Raw genomic sequence first — 16,940 nt, forward strand, 5'->3', positions numbered from 1 at the left:
AATGCTAACAAACAATATCCATTGAAAAAGTTATTCAAGTGGATTTGAACAGAAATTACACTAACTCTTTGGAAGAATTTATGAAACTAAAAAAAGAAATTACATATGTGACTTCCTCTTAATAAACTTTTCATATGCACTTAGACCAAAATCTTAGACCAGCTCGTGGCTTAGAGACACATAGCCCATACTTAGGGAAGCAAACATGATAGACGAAGGTGTGTCTAGTATAAACACTATAGTGAATACTTTCATTAATCACTATCCCATGATTAAAACCAAGCACACGGCTGTGTCGATTAAAAGAAAGCTATTGTAGAAAGGCTGTTCTGCACTTTGTCAGGAGCAGGATATCCTGGAATTTCAGTTGACATTCATCCTCACTAACTGAGCAAATACAGGGGTATAAATAGCTGTTAGCTTACTTATTCCTACTGCAGATGAGTAACTGGAAGAGGTGCATTTTCACTCTCTGCTCCGAGACCTCAGCCTAAGGTTCCAGGTGAGAAAATCATTCTAAGAAAATGCATTTTTATAGGACTGTCTTTTTCCTGAAAAGGATATGCATTTCCTTTCCAAGGTGTACATGTGCTCCTTGCTGAAGTTCCTACAGCTGTCATTGCTATTCTGTAGGTTAAAAACTGTAACAAAGAAATTAAAATAAGTAAAAATCTGTAAAAAAAATTATTTCAAGAGCTGTACAGGATTGTTGCTGGGGTATTTGACAACACGGATCCATGCAGCAATGTCAAACCAACATTGTCAAATGTAGCTGATTCATTTTTGGCTACAAGCATATGAATAGAAAGTCTTGTGTTCAGAGCTGCTGAGCAACCCCAGCACACAAATGACCAGCACACCTCTGAAAACCAGGCCACTTTGATTAAAGTGGACTTGGAAGCCTATTTTTAGGCAATGAGGTTGGAAACTTTTGACCTCCAAGTGAAAGAAAAAATTCAGAGGTGCAGTTGTAATAAGATACGTAGAAATGTCTGTCAATGCAGGAAAGCTCCTCTAGTTTTCTTGAGGAGTGGATCGCTAAGGTCCAAGATCCCGTGGCTCAGTATAGATGGAGACCCAAGATCCTGTTGAGTTATTCATAATTGTTTGCTCCAACAATAATGAAACAAGGTGCTCTGACCAGAAACAATGCTTCCCGAGTAACTTTTGCTGAAGTGAGGTGTCCATGAGACATGGCTTATAGGCATTTCAAAGTTGTATTGTCTTATGCAGAAGCTGTCTAAAGATTTTCTCTCTTAACACTAGACACTTCTGAATTTACTTTCCAGAAAACATGCACTCCTTTCAGTTACTGTGTTCTCTCCTCCTCTGCAATGCCCTGGTGGTAGCTGCCCAGAGGAAACTACAGAAGGTCCCTGAGCAGGAGGAGGAGAACGTCACGCGGATAAGGATGCCTCAAACTCTCTCCCGAGGTGAGATGGTGAAGTCTCTGAGCACAGCATTTATCTGTATTAGTATTTCCATGTGATGCCCATCTACATAACTTCTGGGCATCTTACCTTAGCAAAAATAATGTATAAACATGAATATCACCCATGCACCCAGGTAGTCAAATGACTTCTGTTGCTTCCCAATATTTACAGTCAGTGGCTGGGAGACCTTCCCTCACTGACATTCAGAAATATAGTCCCAAACCATTACTTAAAGAGGTGCACTTTGATTGGGCCCTGAAGGCCAATAAATCCTGCCTCTGGCCCTTGGGGAAGTTGAGATATCTTCCCCAGCTTTCAGCTTGTATGGGACTACAGTGCTTCCAGACCCAAATCTAGACGGGCTATGAAGGGGAGTGTCAAGGTTCCTCCCCCACTCTGAACTCTAGGGTACAGATGTGGGGACCTGCATGAAAAAACCCCCTAAGCTTATCTTTACCAGCTTAGGTCAAAACTTCCCCAAGGTACAAAATATTACACCCGTTATCCTTGGAATGGCCGCTACCACCACCAAACTAATACTGGTTACTGGGGAAGAGCTGTTTGGACGCGTCTTTTCCCCCAAAATACTTCCCAAAACCTTGCACCCCACTTCCTGGACAAGGTTTGGTAAAAAGCCTCACCAATTTGCCTAGGTGACTACAGACCCAGACCCTTGGATCTTAAGAACAATGAACAATCCTCCCAACACTTGCACCCCCCCCTCTCCTGGGAAATGTTGGATAAAAAGCCTCACCAATTTGCATAGGTGACCACAGACCCAAACCCTTGGATCTGAGAACAATGAAAAAGCATTCAGTTTTTTAAAAGAAGACTTTTAATAAAAAATAGCAGTAAATAGAAATAAAGAAATCCCCCCTGTAAAATCAGGATGGTAGATATCTTACAGGGTAATTAGATTCAAAACATAGAGAACCCCTCTAGGCAAAACCTTAAGTTACAAAAAAAGTACACAGACAGAAATAGTTATTCTACTCAGCACAATTCTTTTCTCAGCCATTTAAAGAAATCATAATCTAACACATACCTAGCTAGATTACTTACTAAAAGTTCTAAGACTCCATTCCTGTTCTGTCCCTGGCAAGAGCAGCACACAGACAGACCCTTTGTTCCTCTCCCTCCTCCCAGCTTTTGAAAGTATCTTGTCTCCTCATTGGTCATTTTGGTCAGGTGCCAGCGAGGTTACCTTTAGCTTCTTAACCCTTTACAGGTGAGAGGAGCTTTCCCCTGGCCAGGAGGGATTTCAAAGGGGTTTACCCTTCCCTTTATATTTATGACAGGGAGGGAAGGGAGTCTGAAGTTGCTCACCCTGCCCATCCTGCTGGCTGCCAATCCACTACTAAGAGGTTAAATTCCATGTAGGCAGGAAGCAAATGTAGCCTTCTGCCAGCAGGTTCACTTGTGCCATCCCCTCCTGCCCATCTTGGCAGGCAGACATCTGCAGCTATGGCTCCTGACTGCAGCCAGCTCCACTCTTCCTTTCCTGAGCTGCTCCTCTGCTGAGAGTCAGGGTAGCATCTTTCCTTCCTAGGGGCCAGGCACAAGACCGGGGACCAGGGGGAGGACAGCAATATTTGTAGAGTGGAAGTCATCAGTTTTGAAAAGTATTGTGTAGATTTTTGATAACCTGCTTCTGTTGTTAGATTTCTTAAATGTTCTTCAAAGTTGGTGTGTATCTAATCACTAAAGCACAACTGTCCTGTAAAATGTAGACGTTTGGAAATATTGAAATAATGTATATTTGGGTAATTGTCATATAATTGATCAAAGGCATATACCTGACTGGTCTTATCAAGAAAATGAGTAAATCTAGTAAGACCACAAAGGTCCCAGTCTTCACATAGACACATACAGAGGAAAAAAAGGATTATTATAAAAAAAGAGACAAGGAAGAGATTGGAAGGCATTTATGAATTGTGGCAACTCTTGTTCCTATACCCATTGTATGCTAAGTAAATGGGCTCATTATTGTAGTGTGGATAAAGAAAAAGATGTATAGAATGGGGCCATCTTCCATGAAAGGAGATGTTTTAAATGAAGGGATAATGGAATAGTTCAGTGCTTGTGAAAAGGGAGTACAGATGGGTGTCCACCTGGAGGAATCATCTAGTAGAACAAAAGCACGTGTGTTAGTGAAGCACGTGAGTGGCTGCATCTGTAGAAGAGTAACTTTCCTATCCCGTAGTCTACCAGGTGTCTGGTGGAAATTGTTCAATACTCTGCAGGTAAGACATAGACTGGACAGAGCTTAAATGCATTTTATGTGGTTCCAAACTTTTATTTCCAAGCTTCACCCCCCAGAGAGATTCCAAGTTCTTCATTCCCCTTTGTCCTGGATAACAGGAGTGATGAGTAGTAGACAACATTTAGCCTTTGGCGACATTGGTCAGCAAAGTGTGGACATCCACCTGCTCCAGAGATCAACTGTACCATTTGTACACAAAAGAAATTAATCAATCTATCTTCTCTATAGGATGGGGTGATGAAATTGAATGGGTTCAGACATATGAAGAAGCTTTAGCTATATCAAGAAACAGGTAATCTTTAGTTATTCTTTTGCTGCATCATAAAAGGGTTTACTTAGGGACACTGGTGATAATTCTACAAGAAGCTATTGTTTAAATAGGCAAAATGTGCTAATATGATGCCAAAACTATTGACTATGATTGTGTTATGGTTGATTTGTATTCCAGCAGTGAGCGAGGCCCTACTCAGAACTGATACTCCATTGAAGCTAGGCACTGTACCAATATATTGTAAAAAGCAACCCCTGCCCACAGCGGCTTTGGAAAAACTAAAGCTCATGAACATTCTAGGAACTACAGTTCCACTTATGTCATTTGACACCCTGACAAAGACTCATCTTTGTTTTCCTTGTACAAGCCTGATTCTCCAAGATGACAAGTGCCTTTCAATCCTGTTGATTTAAAGAACAGCTGAATAGAACTTCAGTGGGAGGTGACCTCCCAGGAGATGAGCACCTTGCAGGATTGGGTCCACAGTATTTATCAGATTAATTTTAATACAGTTGCTGCTCTAACTGAAAGCTTTCATGCTTCAAAACTTTCACACTTCAAAAGTCTTGGACTTCTATACTATAAAATCAATCAGGCTGAAGAGAGTTATAGGAATGTAGTTCCTTCCTGGTTTCATTAAATTTCATTTGCGTGTTATGGTTTCACTAGAACCCTTGTACATAATCCTTTCTTTGTATATCATCGCAGCCATATGATCGAATAGCCATATTGTTGTGACTTGGAATATGAAGGGACATTCCACTTATAACAGCTAAGCAATGCACAAAACCTTAGTATGGGAAGTATACTTGGAAGATCCACTGACAAACCAATCAAGCTCTTCTCATAGTTCCTGGATGTGGTTTTTAGCAGCATCAGAACCCCAATGCAATTATAGCCCTGTAACAACATAGTTGCTTATATGTTAGTGTTTTCTATAAATGATCTGACATGCCACCTTTTTCATATTCTTTTAGCAAGAAACCTGTGATGGTCATCCACCACTTAGAAGAATGCCCTTATAGCCAAGGTGAGAAAAAAGGAAACCCTTCTAAGACCTCCTGAAACATCCTCCAAAACAGGAGCAATAAACTCTGCTTGGCTTATAGATAAGAGTATGGAATAAAAGGTCCACAACACCTTTTTAGCAACCTGCTTTAGGTCAAAACTTCAGTGTCTGAGGCACTGTTTATGGAGGGTAAACCTGTTAGCTTTTTGGATCAGCATCCAAAATAGCCTTGGCACCTAAACTTCCTCAGAGGACACTGACAAGGGACATGAAGTCATTGCATCTTCTTTCACCCAGACCCAGCCAGGGTAAAGCTCAATTTATATTAATCAGGGATTATAATTTTATCAGAAAAAGGTCTCAGATATTCTGTTATTTGTTTCATAGTTATGTAGTATATACAACATTACAAAAACAGTATGTGATCATATCATTAAAGATTGCATCATCACATACGGGACAAGGGGGCAAAAATATTAATTCGGGCATTTCCTAACTTTGGAGTGCTTGACTTTGCAACCGTGATGTTGTTAGTTGGCTTGCGTGTTTGGTGTGTTCTCTCCCTGTGCTTTCCCATCTCTGCGCAGAGAGCTGGTCCAGCAGAGCTCTGGCTCCTCAATTCACAATTAGCATGAGAAATTTCAGCTCTAACAGCTGAAGTTTGGCAAAATAATAAGCAAGTACAGAACAGGGCCAGAATGGCAAGTGTCATGCAACCTTAATTACAGGCATCGCTAGCTGCTAATTATTTTTATTATTGATAAAGGGACCTTCATGCTTATGGTATTCTGAAAATGAGATGAGTTAGATATTGGTAAAGAAGTGACTTGCCAATGACCTGCAACAGCCATTCTCTGATCAACGTGGTCTAAAACATCTAGAATAACTTTAGATGGGACTTCTCTCCAAATGTAACATCTCATCTGTAGGATGGCATCTCTTAGAAGTGCAGTGACTTCTAATTGCTCTATAATGCCACCATAAGGCCTGAGACCGCAGTCTGGTGTGGCATTTTAAGACAGGACCTTCGAGCCTTCAAGGCCATTTATATTTATAAACCAGTCAGTCATTCCAAGAGGGAATATTGGTACCTTTCCATTATCTAGGAAGATCCTTTTTTGCCAAAGAAAACCTGAGAAGAGTCACTGCTCTATTAGCTTTTCATCCCACTGTAGGTCATTCAGAACAAACTTGAGGATCACATGTAAATTCTGACCTCAATATTTCCTGCAACATTTTAAGTATTTGTTATTATAGTGGTTTTAGTTCTATGCAGCATAAAACATACATACATGCATGATTCCTATTCTGTCTTGTAATGCTCGTGACTACTGGAGGAAGTCAAGTTAGATTTATGATTGAGTCCCACAAAGGGAATGAACTATTTTACATTACATCAAGCAGCAACTAGCTTCACAGGCAAACAACAGATTTTTTTTCCTGCTGCTTAGTTTATTAGACCTGAATTATCCAAGCCTTATCTAACATGTGCATGTGATAGTCTGAAGATGTTAACCATAAATTGATGGTTTTAGGAACACTATAAGTGGATATAAAACATACACCGGAGTGGAAAACAGTGAGCTGCAGATCAAATTCCCCACCTAAATTATTTTTGTTTGTTTTTAGCTTTAAAGAAAGCTTTTGTTTCCAGCCCAGAGATCCAAAAGATGGCTCAAGAGGATTTTATTATGCTTAATCTGGTGGTAAGATCATAATTTAAAAGTCATAATTATCAAAATATATGATGGGAAGCAGAATAAAGAGTCTTAATATCAAATCAGAAATTTACTTCTTTGGGCTTTTTTATTAATTATTTTATTTTCATTCAAATATGTGGTTTCCAAGTTGCTGGAAACCCACAACAGGGTTTGGTAAAAATTCCTTTTTTAGGAGGAGAAGACAGAGACATTACTACTCTCAAATCCAGATATATTTATGTTATCTAGTCTCAAATAGTTTTCTTAGGTTTCTTAGGACCTCTATCGGCAGGTCACGGTCAGTAACAGAATACTGAATTGAGTGGGACCTTGTTCTGATCCAAGACAGCAAGCCCTATGTAACTAACTATTGGTGCTGTGTTATATGCAGGGGGAGGAGGGAGACTCCATAGACCACCCCACAAATTGTACTTGAAGCGAAATAAAGACGACTGATTAGTTTGTTCCATTTCTGTTGCTTTGACTGATGAGACAGCTGTTCTGATAATGACCTGTCACAAAAAAAATTAACTAACTTTCTTTCAGCATTCGAGCACAGATGACAACCTGGCCCCTGATGGCCACTATGTCCCTAGGATCCTCTTTGTTGGTGAGCTTCCCAATTCTTTGTGATAATCAAAATGGAACAATTGCCTTGTGTGATGTGTAGCACAGATTTCTTGCTTGGTCAGCAGGAAACCCACATTTCTCCAAGTTATACTTAAATAGTTAAGGTTTGGACATTACGACCAAGACTTGAAAAAGTGGTTAGTGATTTTTCTTGCCTAACCTGAGACATTTAAAAAAGATTTGCTTTTCAGAGGATGGCTGCTCAGCACTGTCTGAAAATTGGGCTCCTTTAAGGTGTAAAGTTGGCCACCCAAAAATCAGTAGTCACCTTATTTAAAAATCCTCAGTTGGTATAAATCAGTGTAGCGCCACTGACATCAACATACCAACTTATACCAGTTAAGGAGCTGGTCCTCTATACACTCATGATACAGACCCAACATGGCACCATGCTGGAGTGTGTGAAAATGGATAAGGATTAGACTCCCTGCCTATATCTGAATATTTATTAAGGATTCATTGGGCTTCCCAGTGACAGGGTCTAGCCTCATAAGCAATAGTTCTAGGGGAAACCCAATGTGAGATTGTTGGGCATGAATGGGACAAAGACCGACCCTTTTTAATGGCCACACGTACCTGGCATCATTACTAAGCTCAGAATGGCAGTTCAGATGCATCTAACCAGTTTATTGTCCAAGAGTCAATCTAAGGCAGAGATTAAGCTCTGAGATCCACAGGGCTGTTAGCCTAAAGTGTTTCTCAGATGTGGCTACCAGGGGCTTTACTTGCAGCCACAGCTTTCTGGGCTGTGAAGGGGGGGGAGGGCAAAGTAGAAATCCCTCCCCCTCCCTGTTGATCCTGGATGTACCACCCTGGTGTTGGTTGCTGGGGCCAGCAGCAGGATTGGGCCCTGCCCCCATGTGGAGTCACCTGGAGCAGAATATTGTAGGAGCAGGCAGCCAGTGAGTTCCCCACTTTCCCAGGCTTTGGGTTTCAGCCCTCGGGTAGCAGGGCAGCAAGCTCTGGCTGCAAGTCCTGGGCTCTGGCTGCACAGTGGTAGGCCCCAGGCTCCAGCCAAATGGCTTCAGGCTCTGTCCCTGGACCCTGTCGTCCGGCCATGGGGCTTTGGGCCCAGGACTTCAGGCTCCAGCCCCACACTGTCTCCCCCAACCCTCCATCCAGAGCTTAATTTGTCCCAAGGCCTGCCAGGGCTCATTAAGTCTGCTGTGAAAAGTGATACTTGTATGTTTATTAATATCACTTTTCACAACAGACTTACTAGCCAACAATAAATAAATTTCAATCATTTGGATGTGAATGTGTGCATATTTATTTGGCTTTCCTAAAGCTAATTAAGTATTTTAGGAAAAAGTGTGAGAGCGGCCACTGGCAAGATTTCGTGGCTGCACTCTGAGGCCACCAAAAACTTTTCCCTGAGAAACCCTAGCCTAAACACAGCGTCAAAGTGCTGTGCTAATGAACACCGTTTTTAAAGGCTTGAATCTCTCCCCTCTCCTCCCTCCACCCCCACCCCACCCCCCAAAATTAAGCAGCACTGCTCCTTCCTAAAGGCCTCCATTGCTAACATTTTGGACTTTTCCCCTCAAGATCCCTCTATGACAGTTCGAGCCGATCTGACAGGAAAGTATAAGAACAGAATGTATGCATATGAACCAGAAGATATTGCAAACTGTGAGTGAAATAAGCAACATTTTACATGAAACAGTGTTAGTTTCATCTCAAGCTTATAACAAGACATGGTATTTATAAAGAAATAAGGATTTGAGAGTTTAATTTTTGAAAAGGGACCTATTTTAATGGAACATCCTCTCAAACAGCTTGTTTTTGAAATATTGTGTTTGCTTTGTTCATTAACCCTCAGTGGGAACAAGTACCTTTGAGTATTGCTGGAAAGCTGAGCTCTTTATTTCTGACAACTTCCCTGACACTATCTGAACCTCTGAAAACTTCCTCAGGAAGCTGGTTGTAGAGATGTGATAGACTGTGCGGGCCACAGCAGCTTACCTGCTTGCGTTCAAGGTTTTTGCAAACTTCAGTATTAGTTTGAAATTGACTCAGTTTGAAATTTCTATCACTTAAGTCACTAAAGTGGATAACGATTCCCACTTGAATATTACCAATCCTGAGTGTTAATATAATGAGACTGCCCCTTAAAAAACCACGAGGTCTTTAAAGTTGTATTTTGGGTTCTCTCTCTGCCTTCTGGTTTTAAAACCTTTACGGTACCTGGCAGATCATTTTCAAGCTTTTCTCTGAAACCATGAGGGCTAGAAACTTATTTTGTAAAATGAAAGATGAGATTGTCACAGTCACATAACTCAAGGAGCTGGGACTTTAAGAAAAAGAACAATCATTTTAAAACCTATGATAAAGAAAAATCACAAGCATTGGCAACAGTGCACTTGTGCAGGTCAGTAATATGTTAATTGAATTGCTCTGTTTCAAGGTTACAAACCCTGCTACTGAAATACTGATTAAAACATAAGTGTGTGTAAAAAGAAAAGGAGTACTTGTGGCACCTTAGAGACTAACAAATTTATTTGAGCATAAGCTTTCATGAGCTACAGCTCACTTCATCGCTGAAGTTTCTTAAGGGCCCGCACCATGGCCAAGCATTCGTTCTCGATGGCTGCGGAGTTCTGCTCCCGGGGTAACACCTTCTTGGTCAAGTACCCAAATGATTTAATTGGGGATTGGTCCTGCTTTCGAGCGGGGGGTTGGACTAGATGACCTCCTGAGGTCCCTTCCAACCCTGATATTCTATGATTCTATGATTCATCGGATGCATTCAGTGAAAAATACAGTGGGAAGATTTATATACACAGAACATGAAACAATGGGTGTTGTCATACACACTGTAATGAGAGTGATCACTTAAGGTGAGCTATTACCAGCAGGAGAGGGGGAGGGGTGGGGGGGGAGAGGGAACCTTTTGTAGTGATAATCAAGGTGGACCATTTCCAGCAGTTGACAAGAATGTCTGAGGAACAGTGGTCTCTCTGGTCACTCGATTACAGACCTAAAAGTTGCAATTCTTCAACAAAAAAACTCCAAAAACAGACTCCAACGAGAGACTGCTGAATTGGAATGAATTTGCAAACTGGATAAAATTAACTTAGGCTTGAATAGAGACTGGGAGTGGATGGGTCATTAGACAAAGTAAAACTATTCCTCCCCTCCACCGTTCCTCAGACGTTCTTGTCAACTGCTGGAAATGGCCCACCTTGATTATCACTACAAAAAGGTCCCCTCCCTCCCCCCCCCCCCCCCGCTCTCCTGCTGGTAATAGCTCACCTTAAATGATCACTCTCGTTACAATGTGTAGGGTAAACACCCATTGTTTCATGTTCTCTATGTATATCAATCTCCCCACTGTATTTTCCACTGAATGCATCCAATGAAGTGAGCTGTAGCTCACGAAAGCTTATGCTCAAATAAATTTGTTAGTCTCTAAGGTTCCACAAGTACTCCTTTTCTTTTTGCGAATACAGACTAACACGGCTGCTACTCTGAGAAGTGTGTGTGTTGCTCTAAATGTGAGTTTACACTAAATCCAGAGTTAAAATATAGTCCCATCAGAAAAAGTAAAAAATCTACAACAAGTTTACAAATCAGTGTTTTAAAATATTTTCTACAGAAAAATCCTCATGCAAACAAGCTTTGCTAAGATACAGTTATGGTTGTGAATAGTTATCAATGTAAAAATTGCTGGAAAGATGTAATTATTTGAAAAAACAAACCATTTAAAAGTCAGGAGATTCAAAGCATAGTATAGTCTTATTTCTCACTCCCACATAATGTAGCCATCTGGTCTGTACTGCACATTAACAAATGCACACAGCAACAACATGTCAGTGCTTTCAGTAACTCCAGTATTTTCTACAGTGATTGAAAACATGAGACGAGCAAAGACACTTCTCCACACAGAACTATGAACAACGGGCCTGACCAGATCTACACATGCCAGGGAAGTGGACAGATTGCACAGCAAAAGCCAGGGTTTGACAACCCTGATAGTGCAGAAAACATGAAAATACAAATCTGGAAGTTTAGTGGCATTAGTGCATTTTCAAATGTTCTGTAGATAGTGGCTTTTTCAAAAAAGGTTAATATAGAGGAAGTGGTGGTACTGAGGGATTAGACTAGAATACATTCAATCTTCTCTGAAATAACTCTATGGCAAAGTCAAACTTATGTGAACCCTGTGTGCTGGATGGGGAACATCTGAACAGTACACTTCTTTCTTGTAAGTAACTGTTTATTTAGGAAGTTAGCAAGTTTACAAATCACTATACAAGCATCAGGATTCTGTTTTTGCTCATGTCTGATGTCTTTCAAACTTCATATTTAAAAAAAGTGTCAAATGCAATGTTTTTTTGTGGGCCAGTTTACTTTAATTATTGAATAAATAGTAACCAAATATCTAAGTATCCATTTCTGCTCTGTATTTTGGAGGGTATATACTTCCATTAATTTTTCCAAAACATAAACCTATATTTTAACCATTTCTCTCTAATTATGGGCTATTGGTTTTTTCTTCCCATGAGAAGCTGCTAACGAATCTCGCAAATGAGTAATTCTTCATTTCTTTGCACGTGACCATTTCTGCTAGAAAGCTCCAAGAGAAGATTAACCAATGTTTTCTTTGGTAATAAACATCCAACAGTCTAATAGTTGGTTATGAATCACATCCCAGTACTCTGATTGGACACATCTACCATATGAGTCTTTTATAAGCTGTAAGTCTGCTTTACTTTTTTCATGTCATCTTGCTTAAGTCCTCGACACAGAAGGTAGCTATGGTTAAATATACTCTTCCATAGTTGTGTAGTAAAAATTAAGATGTGTAAAATTCTAAACAGATTAAAATGCACACAAGGGCAAGCTGTATACATTTTCCAAGTTTTGTACTTACCCCTTACCTACTAGCCTACTGGGTGACCTTGGGCAAAAATCACTTCCTATGTCTGTTTCCCCCTCCATTAAATGGCAATAATGATGCTGACCTCCTCTGTAAAGTGCTTTGAGATCTACTGATGAAAAGCATTAGGTAAGAGCAAGGTATCACATTACATTGTGAATTTCCACCATGACTAATTTAGGTCTCAGAAATGTTACCTGTTTTTAAAAACACGAAGTCTTTACTATCAAAGAACAACGCAAAAGCATCTTCAGTTGATTTTCTTTCCAGTCCAACTTTTTCTTTAATCCTTTATATGGTTGGTTGGTTGATATAAGCATGGCTACACTCAGAAAAGTGACTGGGAATAACAGTGTGGAGTTCCATGCTTATGATTCCCATCAAATCTGCTCAATTCATAACGATTTAATTTAACTGCCAGTTCTGCAACCTGAGATTCGGATCTGAAAATCAGAGATTATTTTTGGGTCACACATGACCAAATTCTTATTGCTGAATCTTTAATGACTTTATTCACCATCCCAGAGTCAGAATAGATTCCAAATATCTCAAACCATCGCAGTCATGTTTACATGATCACTTTTCAGACCAAACCCACACTTATGTTCAAAGAGAAAAACAGAACCTGATCCCTGCGATAAGTATCTGAGAGGAAAACACAAGGCTATGAAATCTCTTTAAAAATTCAACTTTTTTTTGGCATTAAGAACGTTCTCTAAATTACATTAGCATTTCTAGGGAGCAGTGGGATGAGAATAAAGATCTAGGTTTATTGAAGTATATTTTACAGCATCCACACAAACAGAGATGGTGCCCCTGAACTGGAGAGTTCATAGAATCATAGAATATCAGGGTTGGAAGGGACCTCAGGAGGTCATCTAGTCCAACCCCCTGCTCAAAACAGGACCAATCCCCAACTAAAACATCCCAGCCAGGCCTTTGTCAAGCCTGACCTTAAAAATATCTAAGGAAGGAGATTCCACCACCTCCCTAGGTAACGCATTCCAGTGTTTCACCACCCTCCTAGTGAAAAAATTTTTCCTAATATCCAACCTAAACCTCCCCCTCTGCAACTTGAGACCATTACTCCCTATTCGGTCATCAGCTACCACTGAGAACAGTCTAGATCCATCCTCTTTGGAACCCCCTTTCAGGTAGTTGAAAGCAGCTATCAAATCCCCCCTCATTCTTCTCTTCTGCAGATTAAACAATCCCAGTTCCCTCAGCCTCTCCTCATAAGTCATGTGTTCCAGTCCCCTAATCATTTTTGTTGCTCTCCGCTGGACTCTTTCCAATTTTTCCACATCCTTCTTGTAGTGTGGGGCCCAAAACTGGACACAGTACTCCAGATGAGGCCTCACCAATGTCGAATAGAGGGGAACGATCACGTCCCTTGATCTGCTGGCAATGCCCCTACATATACATCCCAAAATGCCATTGGCCTTCTTGGCAACAAAGGCACACTGTTGACTCATATCCAGCTTCTCGTCCACTGTAACCCCTAGGTCCTTTTCTGCAGAACTGCTGCTGAGCCATTTGGTCCCTAGTCTGTAGCGGTGCATTGGATTCTTCCATCCTAAGTGCAGGACCCTGCACTTATCCTTGTTGAACCTCATCAGATTTCTTTTGGCCCAATCCTCTAATTTGTCTAGGGCCCTCTGTATCCTATCCCTACCCTCCAGCATATCTACCTCTCCTCCAAGTTTAGTGTCATCTGCAAACTTGCTGAGGGTGCAATCCACACCATCCTCCAGATCATTTATGAAGATATTGAACAAAATCGGCCCAAGGACCGACTCTTGGGGCACTCCACTTGATACCGGCTGCCAACTAGACATGGAGCCATTGATCACTACCCGTTGACAATCTACACTTAGATGTGACGTGATGAGTGAATGTAAACATCTATAAGGAAGGTCAATATTTCAGCAGCACAATCATATGGTAACCTGCTGGTTTAGACTAGCCACGTTTAGGGTTTTTTTTACAATGCATTTAACACACTTGGTTACACCGTGACCACTGACACTTCCTTTGGGTGTCACGGAGGAAGTGAATTAAGGAGGGATTGGAAGACAAAAGGGTGGAGGCTGGGTGGGCCATGCATGGCAGCCCATGGAGGAAAACCACCTGGAGATAGTTGTAGAAGAGGACATCAAAGATGGCATAATTGCTGGAGGAGTGGGGGGTCGTCAAGAGCAACACTCAGATTATAGGTTGAATATAAAGATGGAGGTGGCGTTATAGAGGGCAAGGAGAAAATGTTACCTCGATACAGTGGAGGATTCAAAGAGGTGGATGACAGATCGATGGGTAAGGAAGATGATTTCAGTTGGGAGGAAGACAAGATATGATTAGGGCAGGAATGTCATGTCTAGTTGCAGGTACAGAAAGGAAGGTTTGGAACTTCATAACAGCTGGGAGAAAAAATGGCCAAGATTTGGCTACTGTAGCAGAATAAAAACAGACAGAAAATGGTTAATCAGTGGACTAACCCATGTTCAGTTATTTCAAACAAACTTTTTTTTCTGTGTCAGTGATGAAGCAAGCATGACGGCTGAAGGCCAATTTTTATTCTCACTTGATATAAATTTTCCTAGACGATCAGAAAGGGAATTTTAGCAAAGCCAGGTATTTAACCCCTACTGATCACTAAAGTCAGTTGTTTTGAGGGGGTCAGTTAAAACTTGCAACAAGAGCTATACGGTATAAAGGTTTATAGATTTGCTAGTGATGAGAGCCTGAGGCTGTCTTCCTTGGCAGCAGACTCAGCATTCCAGCAACTCTTCTTTTCTGAACTCCTTAAGAAAGGAGCACAAAAAAAGATGGAACCCTCTTGAGTGGAGTTCTGTTTGTGGGTGGAGCTCGTGAGTACTACCACTTTTTTCTGCACTGGATCCACAGATTAGGTAGCATGAAATTAAAGTTACCTAATCCATGGGTCAAATGCAGTGGAAAAAAGTAGTGGTATGCATAAGCTCCACCCACAAACAAAGCTTCACCTAAGAGATACCAGAACAAGATACCACTTTGTGTGCTGCAGATCTTCATATGGATCATTATCATTATTCCTTTTCTTTCATGTGTATTCTGATGGTGGATTGCCATCCTTCTTTCTTGCCTGCTTTGAGCAGGAAGGGAAAGTGAATGTTCTCCCGTTAGTGTTCCGGTTCAGCATCAACTCTCCACTGGAGGTAAATGGGAGCAGTTTACATCTCTAAGCTTCTTTATGGCTGTCTGCAGACTCAGGCAGACATCGCTACGTTAAAGAGCCTTCAGATTGTGAACTGTGTATTTGCTACTATAAAGACTGGAATAAATTTTAACTGAAAGCCTAGAGGCTTCGGCGGGGGTGACAGGAGGGGAGTATGATGGCAGCCTCCAAAAGTTACTGGCTCACCGAGCCAGACCCATTCAACCCCTGTTCTAAAATCCATTCACCCCCTATTCAGGGCTTCACTGCCACATTGTCTATAATGTCAAGAAGTTTCTTCTGAATCGAGCCTGAATATGTTCTCTCAGTGTTGCCACACATTTGTCCCTGTGCTACCCTAACTCCTCTCCCTTCTTGGAGTTTACCTCCCTCAGATATGTGTAGACTCTAACATCTTTTTGGTGGTCACTTAGAAAAAATTAAAGAATTAAATAACTAGCTTTCTGAACAAGTGAGTTCCACCAGCTCCCTAATCACTTAGGTAAACTGTAGGAAGTTATAAGAAAAAACAAAAATTTTCCCATAATGAGGTGCCCAGAGCTGAATACAATACTCCAGAAGCAGTCTTGTCAGGGCTGTACAAAGATGGGGCAGATAAAAGATAAAAAGTGGGAGTTCTGTTGGAGGAGAAGGTATTTGTAGGTATTGGTATTTGTAGAGGCTGGTAGGGGCAGTGTGCTGGGAGAGAAGCTGAGCCCTGGTTAGGGGTCGGGGCTTCTCTGACTAGGAGTCCTATAAAGGTAGCCAGCCAGGCAGGCAGCAGCATAGACAGCTGCAGCAGCCAGCAAACAGAGCTGCAACAGGGGAGTTTGAGCGGGAATGTGCAAGGGGAGTTTGGGGGGGAAGACTAAGAGAGACAGGCAGAGGAACAGACAGGCTAGTGAAGGGAGTGTGTGGTGGTCTGGCAGTGTTGTGGTGCTCGTGGGGGGTTTGTTTTGCTGTGGGTGGTGGTGTTTTGGTTTGGTTTGTGTTTCCTGGATTAACAGGGCTTAGGTGACAGACACAGAGGCAGTAGTGGGAGTGACCCATGTCATGGAAGACACAATGAGGATGACTGGATGTGGAAGCTGTGGCATGTGCATGATCCCGGAGGAGGTACCTGAAAAAAGTTTCGTCTGCATGAAGTGCCGCCTGATAGAGCTGATGGAAGAAAAGATCCAAGGCTTAGAGATGCAGGTGGAAAGTCTGGTTGAGTTTAGAAGGGGGGGGTCGAGCAGATGATGGAGCAAAGACATGAGGAGGCTGAAGGGAAAAGCTCAGACTTCTAGATGGAAGCAGGACCAAAGAACTCTGAGGGCAGACTGCTGGGTGAGGAAAGTGGACAGTGGAAGCATGTGACTAAGAGAACCAGGCAGAGGAAAAGACGGGCTAGTGAAGGAGAAATAGAGCTCAGGAACAGGTTTGCAGAGTTGGAAAATGAAGAAGGGGCTCAGCAGGTGGTCACTGAAAGGTGAGAGGGCAAGCAAGAAGAGAAAAGCAGCTAGTCCTATAGGAAGAGGGGAAGAGTTAATGGAGATACCACCACCAAATATGAGACC

At 41.6% G+C, this 16,940-nt stretch overlaps 1 protein-coding gene across 1 annotated transcript; it reads left to right on the plus strand.

Annotated features, from left to right (window-relative positions):
- Positions 1-1,294: 1,294 nt before the first annotated feature.
- Positions 1,295-8,989, plus strand: LOC125644957 (anterior gradient protein 2 homolog). The gene is made up of 6 exons (XM_048869793.2): positions 1,295-1,433; positions 3,925-3,988; positions 4,945-4,997; positions 6,606-6,682; positions 7,223-7,286; positions 8,855-8,989. Exons 1-6 carry the CDS (start codon positions 1,295-1,297, stop codon positions 8,944-8,946), a joined length of 489 nt encoding a protein of 162 aa, XP_048725750.2. The 3' UTR covers positions 8,947-8,989.
- The last annotated feature ends 7,951 nt before the right edge of the window (positions 8,990-16,940 follow it).

This window comes from Caretta caretta, chromosome 11 (assembly GCF_965140235.1).
Source record: "Caretta caretta isolate rCarCar2 chromosome 11, rCarCar1.hap1, whole genome shotgun sequence".
Classification (NCBI taxonomy): domain Eukaryota; kingdom Metazoa; phylum Chordata; order Testudines; family Cheloniidae; genus Caretta; species Caretta caretta.